The sequence below is a fragment of the Gaeumannomyces tritici genome (genome assembly GCF_000145635.1).
Source record: "Gaeumannomyces tritici R3-111a-1 unplaced genomic scaffold supercont2.1, whole genome shotgun sequence".
Taxonomy (NCBI): Eukaryota; Fungi; Ascomycota; class Sordariomycetes; order Magnaporthales; family Magnaporthaceae; genus Gaeumannomyces; species Gaeumannomyces tritici.
The window spans coordinates 6064443-6080284 of NW_008804545.1; the positions used below are offsets into that span (position 1 = coordinate 6064443).

Below are 15842 nucleotides of genomic sequence, written 5' to 3' on the forward strand. Positions count from 1 at the left end.
TCCCGATATTTACCCCTTCCCCCTTGCATGGTTCCCATTCCTGCGAATCGGAGATGTCATGTACATGTAGGGCTCTACGCTAAGGCGCTCGCTTGATTCACCGAGTTGGTGCCCTTTTTTTTTTTTTTGCTCTGGTTGGTGAGCGCTAAGCCCGGAGATGCAAGGGAAAAAAGGAAACGCGAGTCGGTGGAGTAGGAGATAGGGCTGGGGCCTATCAGGAGAGGAGCCAGGGAGATTCCCAAAAGCAGTTGAGGTGCAGCGAGGCTAAACTCAATGGATGCTAGTGCATGACATCGTCGAAAGGCTTGGTGTGTGGTTGGAGGAAGGGGAGGAGTGAGCTAGCCCAGCTGATCGGCGGCGTGCGCCAAAAGCCGGATCGCATCGCTAGAAACAGAACCTGCCGATCTGGTGACAAAGCCAAGGCCATTCAATCCACTAAAACCAAGCCACACACCCCGACATGGCTTTCCATTTCGCCACAGTCTTTTTTTTTCTTTTTCCTCGACGTATCCCTGGGCGGGCGGGCGGGCTGAGCACTGGAGAACGTTCGGAAGGATGCCGGGGAAGAGAAGGGGGAAGGAGGGAGGTGTTGGGTAGCACCCAGGCGGATTCGCGACAGCGGCACATGCTGGATGTGGATTAATGGAGACTTGAAGCCGGCGAGCCCACCCTCCATCTTGGATGTGACATGTGTGGGGAAGAGTGAAGACAGAAGCATGCCACCATGCCAACACACGCACACAGACACACAGACACACACACACACACACACACACACACACACACCATGTCCAAGAAATGCAAAAGCAAAGAGACTTCAGCGAAAAAAGGAGAAAAGAAGCGAAGAGGAAGGGCAAAAGAGGCGAAAGGGCCTTGGCTGGATCCATCCAATGTCACATGGTCAGAACGAGCGGCCCGCTCAAACGAGGGAGAAAAGAGGAGAGGAGGGAAAAGGAAAGAAAAAAAGAAAAAAAAAAAGAAAAAAAGAGACCACCAACTTGGAGGGTGTTAGCATATCCACCTGGGCGGCGAACCCGAAGGGCGGGTTTTGCTATGGCTGCCGGGGGGAAATATGATGCAACCGCACCGGCAACCACCACACGCTGCTGCTGCTCCTGCTGCTCCTGTTGTTGCTGCTTGTCGTTAACAGACGGATGCCAACCAGGTAGGTAGGTAGGCAGGTACCGACGGAGGAATATGCCGCATCATTAGGACCAGGTGTAGGAAAAGAGGGCGACGATATTTGGTGCGGCGATATCTTGATCTGCCATGTTGCTTCGTTCCTAGCACCCCGACCAGCTCGCCAGCCCATGGCTGCTCCATGTTGTATCCCGAGATGATGTAGGGCGTCGGGGATACGACTCAAGAAGCGCCCATGTGCTTTATTTTTGTTTTTGTTTTTCACTTTTTCTTGCCTCGCTTATGGACGATGATCTAACACACGGACGGCCACCCACCTACTAAGATGCCTACCTCACCTTACACACCGACCGACCAACACGAGCGGAACGGCTCCCGTCGCAAGGTGCGGGTCACACGAGCGAGTGGCACAGTGGGATAGGTGACCGACCCAGAGTAGCATGGATGGGCAGCAAGGTTCTAGGTTCCTTCAAGCAAATATTTTTTTTCTCGACAAGAGTTGAGCATTTCAAGCGGGGGCCGTCTCGGGTAGGCCCGGAGTCGCATCCCCTCACATCAGCGTAACAGCAAGGGGCCCGGGAAGCGGCGAGTAAGATAGAAAAGGGGGTAACACAGAACAGAAAGGGAAAAGAAAATACGCTCAGGTAGTCGGGTCGCCTCTCCTTCACCTTCACCTGGGCGCGGTGTGTGTGCTTGTGAAACATGCCAGCCCGGCCGCCCTTGGCTTCGCTGAGGAAGGAAAAGAGAAGAAGGTTTGATTACACATCACTTATATATGCCTATCCGCATTTCCCGTCATCAATTCCTCCTCCCCCCGCGACGGGGGCTCGCAGGGAGAAGAAGAGGGGAAAAAAAGCAAGAAGAATCCTTTTTTCTTTGCTTTTTTGGCATTTTTTAGGGGGCGAGGGCGGGGATCACGGGCTTTGCTGTTGATCTTCCCCTCTCAACAGGTGTAGGGGTTATTCTTTCTGGATTGGTTCATGCAACCAAGGTAAGAAACTGGGGACCCGGGCTCCTCCCAGGTTTGCGGCAGCAAAACGCGCCCTCAGCGGAAAGCCATCCTCCAGAGGGGATGTACCAATATGATCCCGTGCTATCTCCCCTCAGCCGCTGCGGTGTGTCGTCCTCACGGGCCGACGAGATAAGATGATCTCGGGAAATGCCCGCTCGAAAATGGGTCGCCGTCTGGCCAGCACGGGAGGTACCGGTCTAGCGAATCTCCAGTCTTTTCCTTTCTTTTCTTTTCTTTTCCCTTCTTGGCCCGCGCCACTTGCCCGACCTGGCGATATCGCCCTCCCCGTCGGGGTAAGCATGGTAGAGGAAAAGGGAGTTGGTCGTCCGTTCGACAGATGGATCCCAACGTCGCGGACTAAAGCGGCTAGTGACAATCTTTCGGCGGCGGCGGCAGAGTTCGTCGTCGGTAGGCCGAGATGGTCACCTAGAACCCCTGGCTTGACTGCAGGGCCTGGCCGAGAGAGAGCTTGAAATCAGGGGGCTAGCCTGCTCTGGTGATCTGGCATGTCAAGGTTTCCCTGTCCAACAACAGCAGCAGCCAGCCAGCCTGGCCGCATGTGGGAACGCTCGTGAGCGGTTGTGGTGTCAGTACCGTGTGTTATCACTCTGAGCTTTTGGCGAGGGCCCTCTTGCGGTGGACATCTGCCTCCCCCGCTCTGGCCCCCTCCCTCTCCGGCCTTCTCTATTGAGCCAGCCAACCCCACAGCCTGACAGGGACGGGCCGCAGCCGAGACGGAGGGACGTTGCAGATCAGACACCTGCTGCACAAAGTTCTGGCGACAACAAGATCTCAGATGCAGGGGGAGGGAAGGTTGGAGAGAGAAACATTACGGCAGGGGAGGCGGAAAGCATCCCCAAGGTGGTGGTGGGTGTTGCTCTGGGTACGGGGTATAGCTGACGCGCGGCAGCTATAAGTCGGCAAACTAGACTTTGGAGCTCTAGACTGCGACGCGGGCGGGATTAGGAGATCAGATTTTCCAGGGGTTCTAGCAACCAACAAACCGCCAGCCTATCTAGCCCTCACCGTCCGTGGGAGGCCAGGGTGAGTTGCATTGCCTGCTCACCTCGGGTGTAGCATCCAATGCCTTAACAGGCTTTTGGCCCCGACCCCGGCATAGGCCTGAGCTAGCTACCCAAGGTATATACCTGCCTAGCAGGTAACGAAAGTTTTTACCACTCGCAAGCCGCGGCTGTGATTTGAGAATAAGGCCCCCTACGCCTCACCAGCGGGTTGCCCCAGGCAGCTAAACACAAGCAGGTATTGAATAACGATGACAACACGACGATTTGACAAGATGGGCTCTAGGCCGTGCTCCTTAGTGGCCCCTAGCTGGGGGCGCGAGGAGCTTTTGGATCGGTCACTCTGTCGATTTGGTCTTTTTTCCCCGCAGGTGACATGATGAAAGAGGGAACAGGGAACGAAGTGTGCGACCTTTGGTCATATTGGCGAGGAGAGAGATCGAACGCATCCTCAAACCCGGGAGCAGCGCTCACCGGCTGCGCCATCACCCGCAGGCGGGGGATGGATGGGCCAGTACGCGTGTGGGGGTGGTTGGTCTCTCGCTTTATGTTGGCACTATGTAAAGCAAAAGCCCCCGAATCCAGCTCCATGGCTGCAGGGAGGCGGGCAAGGACAGCAGTAATGATGAGGAGAAAATAAATTGTCTACCTCGGGCACCGTCTCATTTGAAGTGAGCCAAATCCGACGTGGTCGACACTTGAAAAGAAGAGGGTCAGCTCGCGACGACCCGAAGGATCTACCTAATCCGACTATTCGCAGGTATGGCATTAATTGAAAGAACGGAGCAAAGAGCAGGAGTGGAGTTAAAAAAAAAAGAAAAGAAAAAAGAAAGGAGCGTGTAGGCGAGCGGGCGCTAAGTCGTAGTGTTTGCCCGCTTTTATAAAATAAGAGGCCGGTGGGTCGCGAGAGGAATCGATGAGAGTTTTGGACGAGCAGGGTCGAAATGGTCGTGAAAAGAAGGACGCGCATAAAAGAAGAGATGAGATGCAGGTCACATGAGAACACGGCATATGGGATCGGGGCTTTTGTCTCTTGGAGGGGTTGTTGAAGCCAAGGGGCATGCCAATCCAGAGCAGCGTGGGAAGCGCGCAGGAAATTGGGCGTTGCAGTGAACAGCTTTGACGTGCTTCACCTTGGCCTGCCTCCCCCACTCCTGGCGCGGGATGAGCATCCTGCGCCCATACTGTGTGCCCTGTTCATTTTTCCCTTTTTTTCTCTTTTTTTCTCTCTTTTTTTTTCTTCCTTCTTCATCGCCTCATCTCGCTCGTGTAACCCCAAAATCGATGGTGGTGGCCAGCCACACGTAACCCTAAAGATCATGTGCTGCTAGTGGCCGGAAGCGATTGGTGGCACAGGGGAATCACCAATGACTGAGTGACTGCTCTCGCTCAGAGGCTCGGCTCCCGGTCTGGTTCGCTTCTTGCGCAGCGTGCCACTGTCGCAACCGCTGCAGGGCCACATGGGAAATTCCGGCGGTTGCATCCAAATTTGGCGTCTCGGCAATTTCTGACAGGCAGCTAACTTGGCGGATGTGGGAGGAGCAGCCGTGTCGTGTGGCCACCCCTCCCTTCCAAACGAAGGGGGCCTGCCGAGGCTTCGTGGAGGATGGAGGGATGGAGAGCGCAAACGCCCACCGTGACGTGACGTTGTGTGCGGATTGCCAGAGCGATTTGAGCGGAGAAGCCCGGACAAGACCGTTGGGCAATGGATTAAGCAAACCCCCCCACCCGTCCCTGACCTAAACAAAATTTGGGTCGCCAAACGTGGTGACGCCACCTGTGCCGAAAGCGGACCGAGGAGGAGCTTTGACCTCAAAACACAGGCACGAGAAAGATGGGACGGACACGGGTGTGTGTGTCGACCACTCGCCCACTGGAGGCTGCCTGGAGCAATGAGATCAACAACACGGCCATCTAGCTAGCTCCAATTTCCAAAATCTACTGTGTAGCCCATCAACGACCAACGAACCAACGTTCGACCCGAGTAAAAACGGGTGCCGGCAGATCGAGTCGCTGACTGTGCCAAGTCAGAAGTCCGAAATAGATTTACGCCCGTCGCCAGACTGATGAAAGCTCGCCGGTCACCTTCCCGCGGTGGGGTGATTTCAGGTCGCGGTGGGTGGGTGGGCCGACCCTGGTCCGCCTGAACCACATGCCAGAATGAACATTGTAGGCTGATGGCGTCGAATTAGGGATTGCGCGCCCGCCCATCCCACAGGAGCTCTTGTGGCTAGTGTCCAAATCGAGATCTCAGCCAGGTCACCGTATGGAATTCGCGGGCAGGGTGCCAACCAACCAGCCAGCTGGTTACGACGGCTCGACAAGGCCCATGCCGAGTTCGCGACAGATTCACCGAATTGTCGACCCGTTTTGGCGCTTGGCGCGAGCCTCGGGATTTAGCCACACCTTTGGCCATGCTGGTTCGGCTTGCCTTGGCCCACTCAGCTGGCGGCACTTCGCCGATGTTAAGCCCCAAAAAAGCTACTGCGCGACTACCTCTGGCTACGATCTGCTCCAAGACATGAAAGAAAAAGAAAAATAAAAAAAATTGGGTGGGGGGCTGCCGCAGGAAGATGCGCCATTAACCTCCTTCGTTACTCGTCACCTCTCGCTGCCACGATGGTATTTGCATACGTGGATGTACCTGGGGAAGGTACCTGGTACCTACCTAGGTACCTGCCGAGGTACCTCCCTGGTGGGCACCCCCGTTGGGACCCATTTTGGGCAACACCATCAGGATCCATCTTGGCCTCCACACTGGAGTATGTACACGATGGTGGAAGGGAGTCCCACGACGGTGCTAGGTTCCGTCTGGGATTGCGCTGTTGTGGGTTGGGTTTGCTCGAACCCCTCGCCTGGATCAGTGCATGTCAATCCTGTCCTTTTCTGTCGTCACTTTTGTCGCTTTACCCCTGAGGCTGTCCGAGCGCATACCCCAGACGCCCACATATTCTTCACCGCAACGCAGGAGGCCACCGGGCAAAGGGAGCGAGAAAGCCGGCGAGAGGAGAGAAGGAGAAAAAGAGGCATGCACGCCCAAAACGGAGCCCACCATTCACAGCCAGCGCCTCGACCGGAGATTAGCCAGGTAGGGTAAAGCGGCCGGAGCCATCCAGACGAAAGCGAAGCAAGCGAAGCAAGCGAAGCGGGACGAGTGGGCGCGACGACAAACAGTTTGACCTGCAGCCAGGCAGGCGCATTCTCTGCTTGATGGAGCCCGGATCGACTGTCCGACCACCTCCTGCCAACTGCCCTAGCTGCCTGGGGAGGGCTGGATGCTGGATGTGACTTGTCCTCAGAGTTTTGCGGCCGTCTGAACCCGCCAGCCAACCCCCTGTTGCGGAGTTCTCGCTCACCTCCAACCCTGGTCCAGATCGTGCAAGCGTGCTCCCTGCTGAGAGACAGGGCGGGCGCAGGGTTCCACCGGCCCGGCCACTGATACGCCGCAATCATCGTGGCTTCCCTCTTCAATGCGCCCACACCTGCCCGTCTCCCCTGGTGGGGAAGTCGCGTCCGGCCGCAGGTTGACTGGGCCCGCAGATGGTCTTGCAGCCATTTCGTTCAATCAATCATTGATGGCCGTTGATGGCTGGCCGCCGTCGTTGGTCCATGGTTGCAGCAGCCTACAACAGTCCCCGAGGAGGGGCCCTCGATGATCCCGAATTAACTGTTTGGCACCACAGCTGTGTTTGACCGCCGCGCTTGTGCTGTCGCTTGGCCCTGGGTGGTGGCCCGGCCGGCTTGGTGTTGCATCGTCGTTGCACCGCTCGCCGTCCACTCACTTTGGCCGTCTTCCGCCACGCTTTGGGGCCATTGCACCATTGGGGCCAACCCACCCAGATGCACCACACCAGCAAGCACTCGCCGTTGGGTTTCTCCACGGGGCGGCAGGTGAGCATGACGCCAGGAAACGATGCCGTGGCATGGTGCCCTTTCCGGACTGGGATGCCCGCCTGCCTGTCTATCGTGGCCCTGCTGCACACAGCACACCCAGCGAGGCGGACAATCACGTTCAGAGAGCGACAAGAAAAAAGAAAACCCGTGAGTGGACGGGTGCCCGCATGGCGCGCATCGCAGAACCATGCCGGGTCCCCATGCCAGCTGCTCAATTTGCCTGCACGTCGTCCTCAACGCTCTCTCGTCGATTGGCTTGCCGCGCCTCTCGTTTCCTCTCGACATCCGTCCCCTCCTTCCCGAGGTGGCTGGCTGCACCGCACCCCTGTCGCTCGCTGCACCAGAGAGAAACAGGAACAGCGTCACCCAGCAAGACGCACCCGCCCGCATCATTATAGCCAGGCGGGCGGACCAGGGGTCGTCTTTACCTTTGAGGTCGAGAGTACATCTGGCGCCCGCACCCCATCCACCTCACCTCCGCCCTGGTCCCTGCCCATTGCCCGGCTCCACTGGCTGCCAAAAAAAAAAAAAGGAAAAAGGAAAAGAAAGAAGAGAAAAAGGAAGCGAATCCCCGCCGACCCACGAATCAAATCAGGGGATAGCGAGGTGTGGCCTGCCCCAGGGGCTGCTGAGGGGTTGCGGTATGTTGCTTGCTTGCTTACTACAGCCTAGCACCACAGTATGCGTGCTGTTGCCGATGCGGACGAGCCTTGGAGAGAGTGAGAGCGCTGATGGTAGGCAGACAGGTCGGGCCTCCTCCACTCCTGCGCTGTGGTGCGACTTCGGGTCATCCCCTCATCCCCTCATCCCCTCATCCCCCCAATGATAGCAATGGTGGTGCGTGCTGCGCTTTCCCGGTCCCGGCACAACACGCCCATTCTCTCTTCGCCCATCTCCCTCCCCCTCTACGGCTTTGGCACGGACGTCTCTGCTCCTGTTGCTATTGTAGCCGAGCTACGGAATTGCGGGTTGGCTTGACGGAATAACGTGCACCAGGCAGGGAAGCACAGCGCCAGGACTGTCACATCTCGCCGCGGCGCCCGCAGCCGAGAAAACCCAGTAGCCGTAGAAGCTATCACTCCCCCGGTCCTTGTACAACACCTTCGCTCCATACCTGCTCCGCTTCTCCAAATAACACGTCTTCCCACGCCCATACTTCCTGCGCGCTTTGCGGATTGCCCGTTGCGGCTTCAGCTACCACCACTAGCACAGGCGAACAGGTACCCAGACCCAGAGGCTGCCGCTCGTGGCCGACCAAGCGACCGCCTGGTTCCGGACTGGGAATTCCCGTCCTGTCTTGACTGGCCCTGGGCTCCGTATCTTGGTTTAAACTTTGGCCTCTTATCATCCGCCACCCAAGATACGGCCCTTGGACGATCGGATGTGGGTACGCGAGACAAACCTGACCTGTCTGCTCTCCCACGCATCAACACCCTGCTCCACCACCTGGACTTGGTTTGCTATACACACACCTGATGATCTGCAGGCGTGGGTGGGTGGGTGCTGCCGGCCTCGCCTGCGCAGCAGCCCCGGCCACTAGCACGGCCCAGGTGCCCAGTCGTATCCTATTTGTGAGCCGGTGCCGACTACGTATTGTCGGCCAGGGATACCCGCAAACACGCACGCACCACGCACGCACGCACGCGCACACAAACACCAAGCAGCACCTAGTACCTAGCAGCAAGTGATCCTGCCCGCCGGCAACATCCCCAAATGGGCGGTGCCCTGGTCCACTCGACTTTGGACTATTTGGAGCTACTTGCTTGTTTCTTCCTGGCTGAGAAGGGGTGTTCCGAACGGGATCCGTCCGCACTGCTCGCTCCCGCATCCCCAGTCTACTAGGTGCATGTACCTATGTATGTACCTTGAAGGTATTTTTTTCTGGGGCCTTGTGGGCATATAGCACGCGTTCCCTGGTGTTAGCTCCCGGCCTCATTACCTTTGCGCTACCTACCTCCCTGCTTGCCTGGCACTGTCCCCCTCTGCTTGCTGCCTCGAGCTTCGTTCCTCTCCTGCAGCTTGCTTTGCCCTATCGCTATCCCCTCGTCCAAACCCTGCGCATGTTGCCAACGACTGTGCCTATTCCAACCTAGCCTACGCCTGGGGCACCCACGCCCTACGGTTCCCGGACAGCTACCTGCCTCACCTGCCTCGCCTGCTTCCCCACCAACCGGCCTGTTTGTCTGGGTCAGCTTGCGCTCCCGTTACGTTGACGCTACTAGGCGGATTTTTGACTTTCCTCCTCCGGGCTCGGCGGCGCTATTGCGGGCAAGGGCCTGCTCCTTATTTGTCCTACCTAGCAAACCTGGCTGCACCATCCTTGGATCTCCCTCATCGCACGCCCGCACGCCCTCACGCCCGCACGCCCGCACGCCTTGCTGCCTCACCCTCTCGACGTCGTCTCGGAGCACCACACCGGGCCCCGCCTCTCGGTACATCTGAAGGACCAGCCTCTGACGGGACCACCCTCTCTCCCATTGCGTGCCTCTCTCCCCCACAGTTTGTCATCCCGCCAATCTCTCGTATCCGTCTTTGACGTCTACCCACTCCTGCTTGCGCCGCAACTACACCAACAAGCCAGCCTGACGACAACGGATACCTTCTCGATCGAGCGACGCAGCCAACTCCCAGCTCCGGGCTCCCTCGGTGGGCTGTCGACTATCTGCTGCCACCCTACACCTTCTCTCGAGTCATCTAGCCGTATATCCATCTCTCCCCTGCCGTTTCTAGTCTCGAGGACAAGAGAGGCCAAACGGATCCGGGACCCACGGGAATTACCCGTCTTCGCCAACCAGTCTGCAACACTGGCCTGCTCCCCCGGCTGGACGCGCCTCGCCCACACCCACCGTATCAAGGGACCCGTTGGGAAGAGGATCTGTAGCTTGCTCCGCCTACCGCCAACTTGTCTGGAAGTCCGTGCTGTTAGGCCCGTCACTAGTGCTTCCTCTCAGATCAGGGCACCGAACCCCCTCGTCGACCACCTGCTGGGTTTCCCAGGCCAAAAAAAAAAGAGGAGACGACTGTAAATTCTCGGCTACCATCTCAGCTTTCCCTCTGGTAAATCCCATGCCCTCCCCGGGCATCGTAATCACACACACTTGCCGTCATAGCCTCCAAAACCAACAAACCTATCTCCTGCCATAGACGGAGGAGAGAGAATCTAGACCGACGACACCCCCCGGACGAGCCTGCAAGATCCTTGGACAACCGACCGCTTAGGGCCTTCGACCGCTTGGGACCTTCGACTTTCACCGACCCCGATGTCTCACACCGCAAGAGCGGCAAGAACGAGAACACGCACATCTTGTTAAAGACTCACTTCACGTTCCCCGTCGGATCCATTCAGCTACCAAACCACAGCGCCTCCTCCCCGTGGCCGTCAGATTTCTTCTTCCTCACGTCTTCACTTGCGGCGCACGGCGCCAGCGTATCGAACACTGAATCTCTCTGGCGAGACGGGTTTTATTTACTTTCTCTGTTTAGGGAACGCCTTCTAGGCCAGGTGATACCGAATCTCTTGCAAGCCCACATCTGCTCTGCAGAGCCGTGGGGGGACGGTCTCGGATTTGCTAGCACCAAGGAAGTACTTTGTTTGGTCGCTTTTCTTTTCTTTTTATTTCTTCTCTTTTCCCCCTTCCCTGCATCACACGCCCTCCGCTTTGCTGCGCCTGGGCCTGCGTCCTGCGTCTTTGCCGCCGTAGCCTCCCGAGGGCATCAGTAGCAGCACAGCAGCTATATCCACCAGCAAATCAACAGTCCCATCCACGAGTGGAGGGCAGCAGAATTTTTGGCCCGGGCCACCCCTATTCCTCGGACGCACAGGATACCGCTCATTCGACGAGTGGCCCGGTCGCTCGAACCTGCAATCGACTCGGCGTGCTCTTCCCTCACCCTCTTTCTTTTGTACCTAGGGGGCTGTTCCTTGTCGCTATTCGCCTTCCAGCTCCAGGCGAAACACGAACCATTTGACGGCACGCATCTCTCGTACCGTAGCTTTGTTTGAGAAGGAGGCGATTTATACGCGCATCGAGCACTGCAGCGTCTATAGATACCCTCGCACATCGGATTGGGAGTACGACAGGCCTGCGAAATTTCTTGCTGGTCCAACCTGCATCCCATCTGTGCGGACGCCCCTCCCTCCAATCCTTGGTAAGTGTGTGCTTGCTCCTCGAACACCATCCGCCCGGATTCCACTTTCCCATCGGCAACTGCCTCGATCGCCGCCTCCTCCTGTGGTCCCCGCATCCATCCATTTATTCATCCTTTCCATCGTTGCTCGGGAGAGGACCCGATATGGCCTTTCTCCATCATTTCCAGCACATAGATCGCAACATCTCCTTTCCCGAGGGCTCGATACGGATGTGCTGAATTACCAGCCCCCACGCATTGTCGACTGCCATCCCATTGGATCGGTTCACTGACCCGATTTACTGTGTTACAGCACCAAAATCTGTGGCTGATCGGCGAGCAGTCACAGCCAGCAGGTCAACGAAGCAGGGGTTCTGTCGGCAGGCAGGTGGTCCTAGGCGTTTATTCTTGGTAGATCAGCTCCGCCTGGAGCGCCGCATGCTGCCCTGAAGACAGCATCGCACGCCACATCACCTAGAGCTGTCCGGCCAGACCGCGGGTTTGGCTCCAGACCTCCCTCCCTCGGAGCGTTCGGTAGCCACAATGGTCCGCGATATGTACCAGAGGGAATACAACCGAGCTCCCCAGTGGGCGGCCGACACCCGGTTCTCCGGCATGGAGCCAGGCTGCGGCGACGACTCGCGATACCACGATGCTCCGGTCACGACGATAGGCGCTGCGCTCCGAGAGCGGTGCAAAATCCCTGCCGAGAAGTACTTCGTCGCTGCCATCCTAGATAATGGCAGACTTGTCTACTACGGCGGGCCAGATGAGTGGCACAAGACCGAGATGGCATCTTTTTTCGACCCCCGACAATTTGAGATGGCTGCGAAGCGCCATTACCCGGCAGGTAGGAGCAACCACCCGTGCCCCTCTCCGGAGCCGAAGCCACGTCTTCCTCCCGACGGTCCCGACGTACGTGCTTACCAGTCATTATAGGTCTGGCTCTCGACGATGTCGACCAGGGCTTTGACGACCCGTACAGACCAGGAGAGTACACTTCTAGGTCACGCCCCTTTGCCCGGCGCCCTGGCGCCCATTCGGCGAACCCGTTTGGGTCGTTGTCCCACGGATACGGTGAGGATGACAGCATCGGCAGCGGTCAGATGAAGGCTCGTAAACGGGCTAGGAATCATCTGCATCGAGAAGGGGACGCCGAGGAGGAAGCGCCAGCCCCAAAGCCGCACAAGGAGATCCTGGCCGGCGACTCGCAGCAGATCTGGGACTTTTGTGACACGCGGTTCAAGAACCTGCAGCAGACGGCCTGCAAGCTTGTGGCCAAGGCCTGGATCAAGCTGGTGGAGCCCAAGAAGCAGTCGACGCATCCGTACACGGGCAGCGACGAGAAGGCGCCAGGCTGGTGGCCAAAGCCGTGGGGGCCGAACAAGGACGAGAAGGTGCGGCATAAAGAGCCCGACCATCTGTACAAGAAAGGTATGCTCCGGCCACCTCTGTTACCGCATGCACGCACGCACGCACGCACGCACGCATCCGTCCAAATCAGGTGCTAACCGACCTCTCTGAACAGAGCGAGTCCATCTGTTGAACCACATCCTGAGCATCATCGTGGAGCCTATACACAAGCAGCACCCGGACATTCAGAAGCTGCAGCTCAACGTTACTAAGCTTGAGGAAGCAACAAACGAGGCACTGTCTGCCTTCTTTATGGACAAGGACAACTTGGGCAATGCCAAGAAGAAGCCTTATCTCAAGGAGATCTTCAAGGTTGCAAAGGCCCAGGAGAGATTCAAGAATGGCGAAGTTGGTACGGACTTTTGCTTCTCCATTTTTCTTCTACTCGCACCCCCTTGCGCTAGCGGTCCGCATGCCAGCGTAGCCGTCAGCTTCTACTGCATACTAACAGTTGCGCTACGCACGATTCTTCCAGATGACAACTACACAGTCTGGGTTATGGCGGACGACAAGTTCCCTGACGATTGGCAAAGCGGCGACGAGCACACAACAGCATCCGTGAAACAGGAGGAGGCTCAGCGGCAGCCGGGCCAGACAACGGGGCCCTCATCGCATGCATCACCACAGAGGGCTGCGGTGGTGACACATGGGCTGTTGGCGACGGCACACGGACTTCCGCAAACACCGGCAGGAAGTGATCACAGTCCCACGGTCGGTCCTCCAATGCAGCCACAGCACACCGGCGGCGGCGGAAACCCATTCATGAACGAGATTCCTGTCCGAGGCCAGCAGCCACCGCTGCCGCACCAGCATCAACAACAGCATCCACAGCAGCAGCCGCTCCCGCCCGGTTCCATATTGACCTCGGCCGACCTCGGCCCCGCGCCTGAAGTGCACCAGTATGTCGATGCGACGCCGATACACCACGCACCCTCGAGCCAGTCCCTGCAGGACATGTATTCGACAGCCCCAGGGCACTCACGCAGGCCATCCTCACTCTTCCCATCGCCGACGGATTACCCCAATGCTACTAGTGCTGGATCAGGTGCAACAATGTATCAGCAATGGAGCCAATCGCAGCACGTCCCAGGCCCGCCGACTCCCCACTCGGGCCCTGGCAGCACAGTCATGTATGCCTTTGCACCGCAGCCGGCGCCACCTCCGCCTCTGCCGCCACAGCAGCAGCAGCAGCAGTCACAGCAGCAGCAACAACAGCAACAGCAACAGCAACCACCACCGCACCAACCACACCAGCCGCAGCAACAGGCGCCCCAACACCCACACTCACACCAACGCCAGCACCCACATCAGCATCAGCACCAGCACCAGCATCATGACCAGCACCAGCAGCATGACCAGCACCCGCATCAGCATCAGCATCAGCATCAACAACAGCAACAACAGCAGCAAGCCCCGCCCCCACCTCCCCCGCCCCAAATTCAAGCGCCCTACGTGGCCCAGAGCGGCCCTGTGCAGGTAGCCCAAGTCCCGCCACACCCGCAACAGTCGTACCTCGGCCCTGCCTACGTGGTGGACGGTATACCTCGGGACACATACGATCCGCAAGGCCAAAACATGTACCGTACCGCCCCTATTAATTTGCCGCCGGGCGGTGTGAGCAGCGCGCCGAGCTACCCGAACTATTTGTCGCCACACGATGCTAGAAACATGCCCGGCGGACCACGAACTTGAGAAACCTGCTACAAAGCGCGACAATATCTACAGTATTGCATTTTGCAACCTCGGGCCGGGCATACATTTCTTGATCGCAAGAGGTTTTTATACCCATCATAGAGTTGGACAATGGACATTTGGACGCCTCTGGTATATTTTTTTTGCTTCACTCAGCAGCCTTGTTTCCTCTCCCGGCCTCGGCAACAGACATGATTCGACTCGACCAAATTATTCTAGGAGCCGGCTACCGGCGTTGATGATGGTTTCTCTTTTGCTTTTTTTGTCTACTGTTTATCATGACCTGCGCGGAGTTGGAAAATCGTTGGGCCTTACTTTGCTGCTTTACATGGTCCCCTTTGCATTTGCCCACGGCGCTTGAGCAAAACCTGCAGTTCAACCAGGCTACCTAATTGGAACCCTATCACCTAAAGTTGGTTGTAAGTCTGCTTCTCCACATATATCATTTTCTATTACGATGTCCTTCCCTATCCCTTCCAAGCCAAGGACTATATCTCGGGTATCACGTCTCGATTTCATATCATCTTTGGTATGCTAACTCACCTAGTCGCGCAGTTCATGCGGGCGCAGGCTTTATTTGAGTTTCCAACCGGTCGCGACGCTACCAACGAAGTCTTTTTCAGACGCTCCTTCATACAGCTCGGCGTTGGAACCTTGTCTTCTTCATCTGATGCTTATTGAACGCACAAGCCATCTGCTAATCGCGCATTCGCAGCTCTCATTTGTTTCTTTCAGCTTTGCTTCGCTTTTCTTTCCTAGGTTGGCTACATATTCTGCGCAAAGGGCGGGACAAAACGGGAGGGCGAGGCGTAGGAGCAAGAGGACCGAATGTCGAGCGGTATAATATGGGGGCCGGGTCATTCAAATTGATAGCGAGCATATCATTTGCGAGGGGGTGGCCGATTGCGATTTATTCTCAATGTCGTCCGTTTTTCTTTTTCCTTTTTTTTCTCCTTTTGCACTCTCATAACCTCATACTATCCATACGCCTGGGATGACGGCTTGTTTTGGTTATCAAACAGCAATGGGAGGGCAGTGTGTGAGCGAGCATTTTACTGTGGTGTCCAGCAACAAAATTGGCACACTGGCGGGAGGTCGAGGCGGGCAGGACATCTGCATCTCCTCGGCCCCTGGCTTGGGCGGCTTTTTGATTTCTCTACCTAGTTAACCACCTACATATCCCGGCTTCTCCGAGTGAGATGAGATATATCACCTAGCACTGACATGCCGAGCGGGGCGTTCTTGTGCTTTTTTTGCTTGCCTTGGTTACGATCGTCTCTTTTTTTTCACTCTTTCCTTTCTTCCCGTCTTCTGCTGTGCATACGTTCCCTTTTCAGGAATGGTATTGACGGTTTTCCCGCACCTCGCTTGATCTTGTGTCATTCTGCCGTGGCACCTGACCTGCGCGTTTGTTGGCCCTGGTAGTACCCTACTTAGTCTAGGGCTTGATCTGATATATGACGGGAGAGGGGGCTCACATCCGTTCCGTTGATTAGTCGCTCTTCCACACCCCCCCCCCCCCCCCCCCTCCCCTCGTCGTC

At 57.1% G+C, this 15842-nt stretch overlaps 3 protein-coding genes across 3 annotated transcripts; all 3 read left to right on the forward strand.

The window, feature by feature from the left end:
- Nucleotides 1–2313: 2313 nt before the first annotated feature.
- Nucleotides 2314–3096, forward strand: GGTG_01924 (hypothetical protein; the record flags this gene model as incomplete). The annotated part of the gene is made up of 3 exons (XM_009219695.1): nucleotides 2314–2445; nucleotides 2882–3019; nucleotides 3082–3096. 3 exons carry the CDS (start codon nucleotides 2314–2316, stop codon nucleotides 3094–3096), a joined length of 285 nt encoding a protein of 94 aa, XP_009217959.1.
- A 1912-nt stretch (nucleotides 3097–5008) lies between these two features.
- Nucleotides 5009–5716, forward strand: GGTG_01925 (hypothetical protein; the record flags this gene model as incomplete). The annotated part of the gene is made up of 3 exons (XM_009219696.1): nucleotides 5009–5023; nucleotides 5219–5293; nucleotides 5348–5716. 3 exons carry the CDS (start codon nucleotides 5009–5011, stop codon nucleotides 5714–5716), a joined length of 459 nt encoding a protein of 152 aa, XP_009217960.1.
- Nucleotides 5717–10068: 4352 nt separating this feature from the next.
- GGTG_01926 (hypothetical protein) lies at nucleotides 10069–15558 on the forward strand. The gene is made up of 6 exons (XM_009219697.1): nucleotides 10069–11217; nucleotides 11510–12046; nucleotides 12136–12630; nucleotides 12725–12961; nucleotides 13085–14720; nucleotides 14857–15558. Exons 2-5 carry the CDS (start codon nucleotides 11740–11742, stop codon nucleotides 14299–14301), a joined length of 2256 nt encoding a protein of 751 aa, XP_009217961.1. The 5' UTR covers nucleotides 10069–11217; nucleotides 11510–11739; the 3' UTR covers nucleotides 14302–14720; nucleotides 14857–15558.
- The last annotated feature ends 284 nt before the right edge of the window (nucleotides 15559–15842 follow it).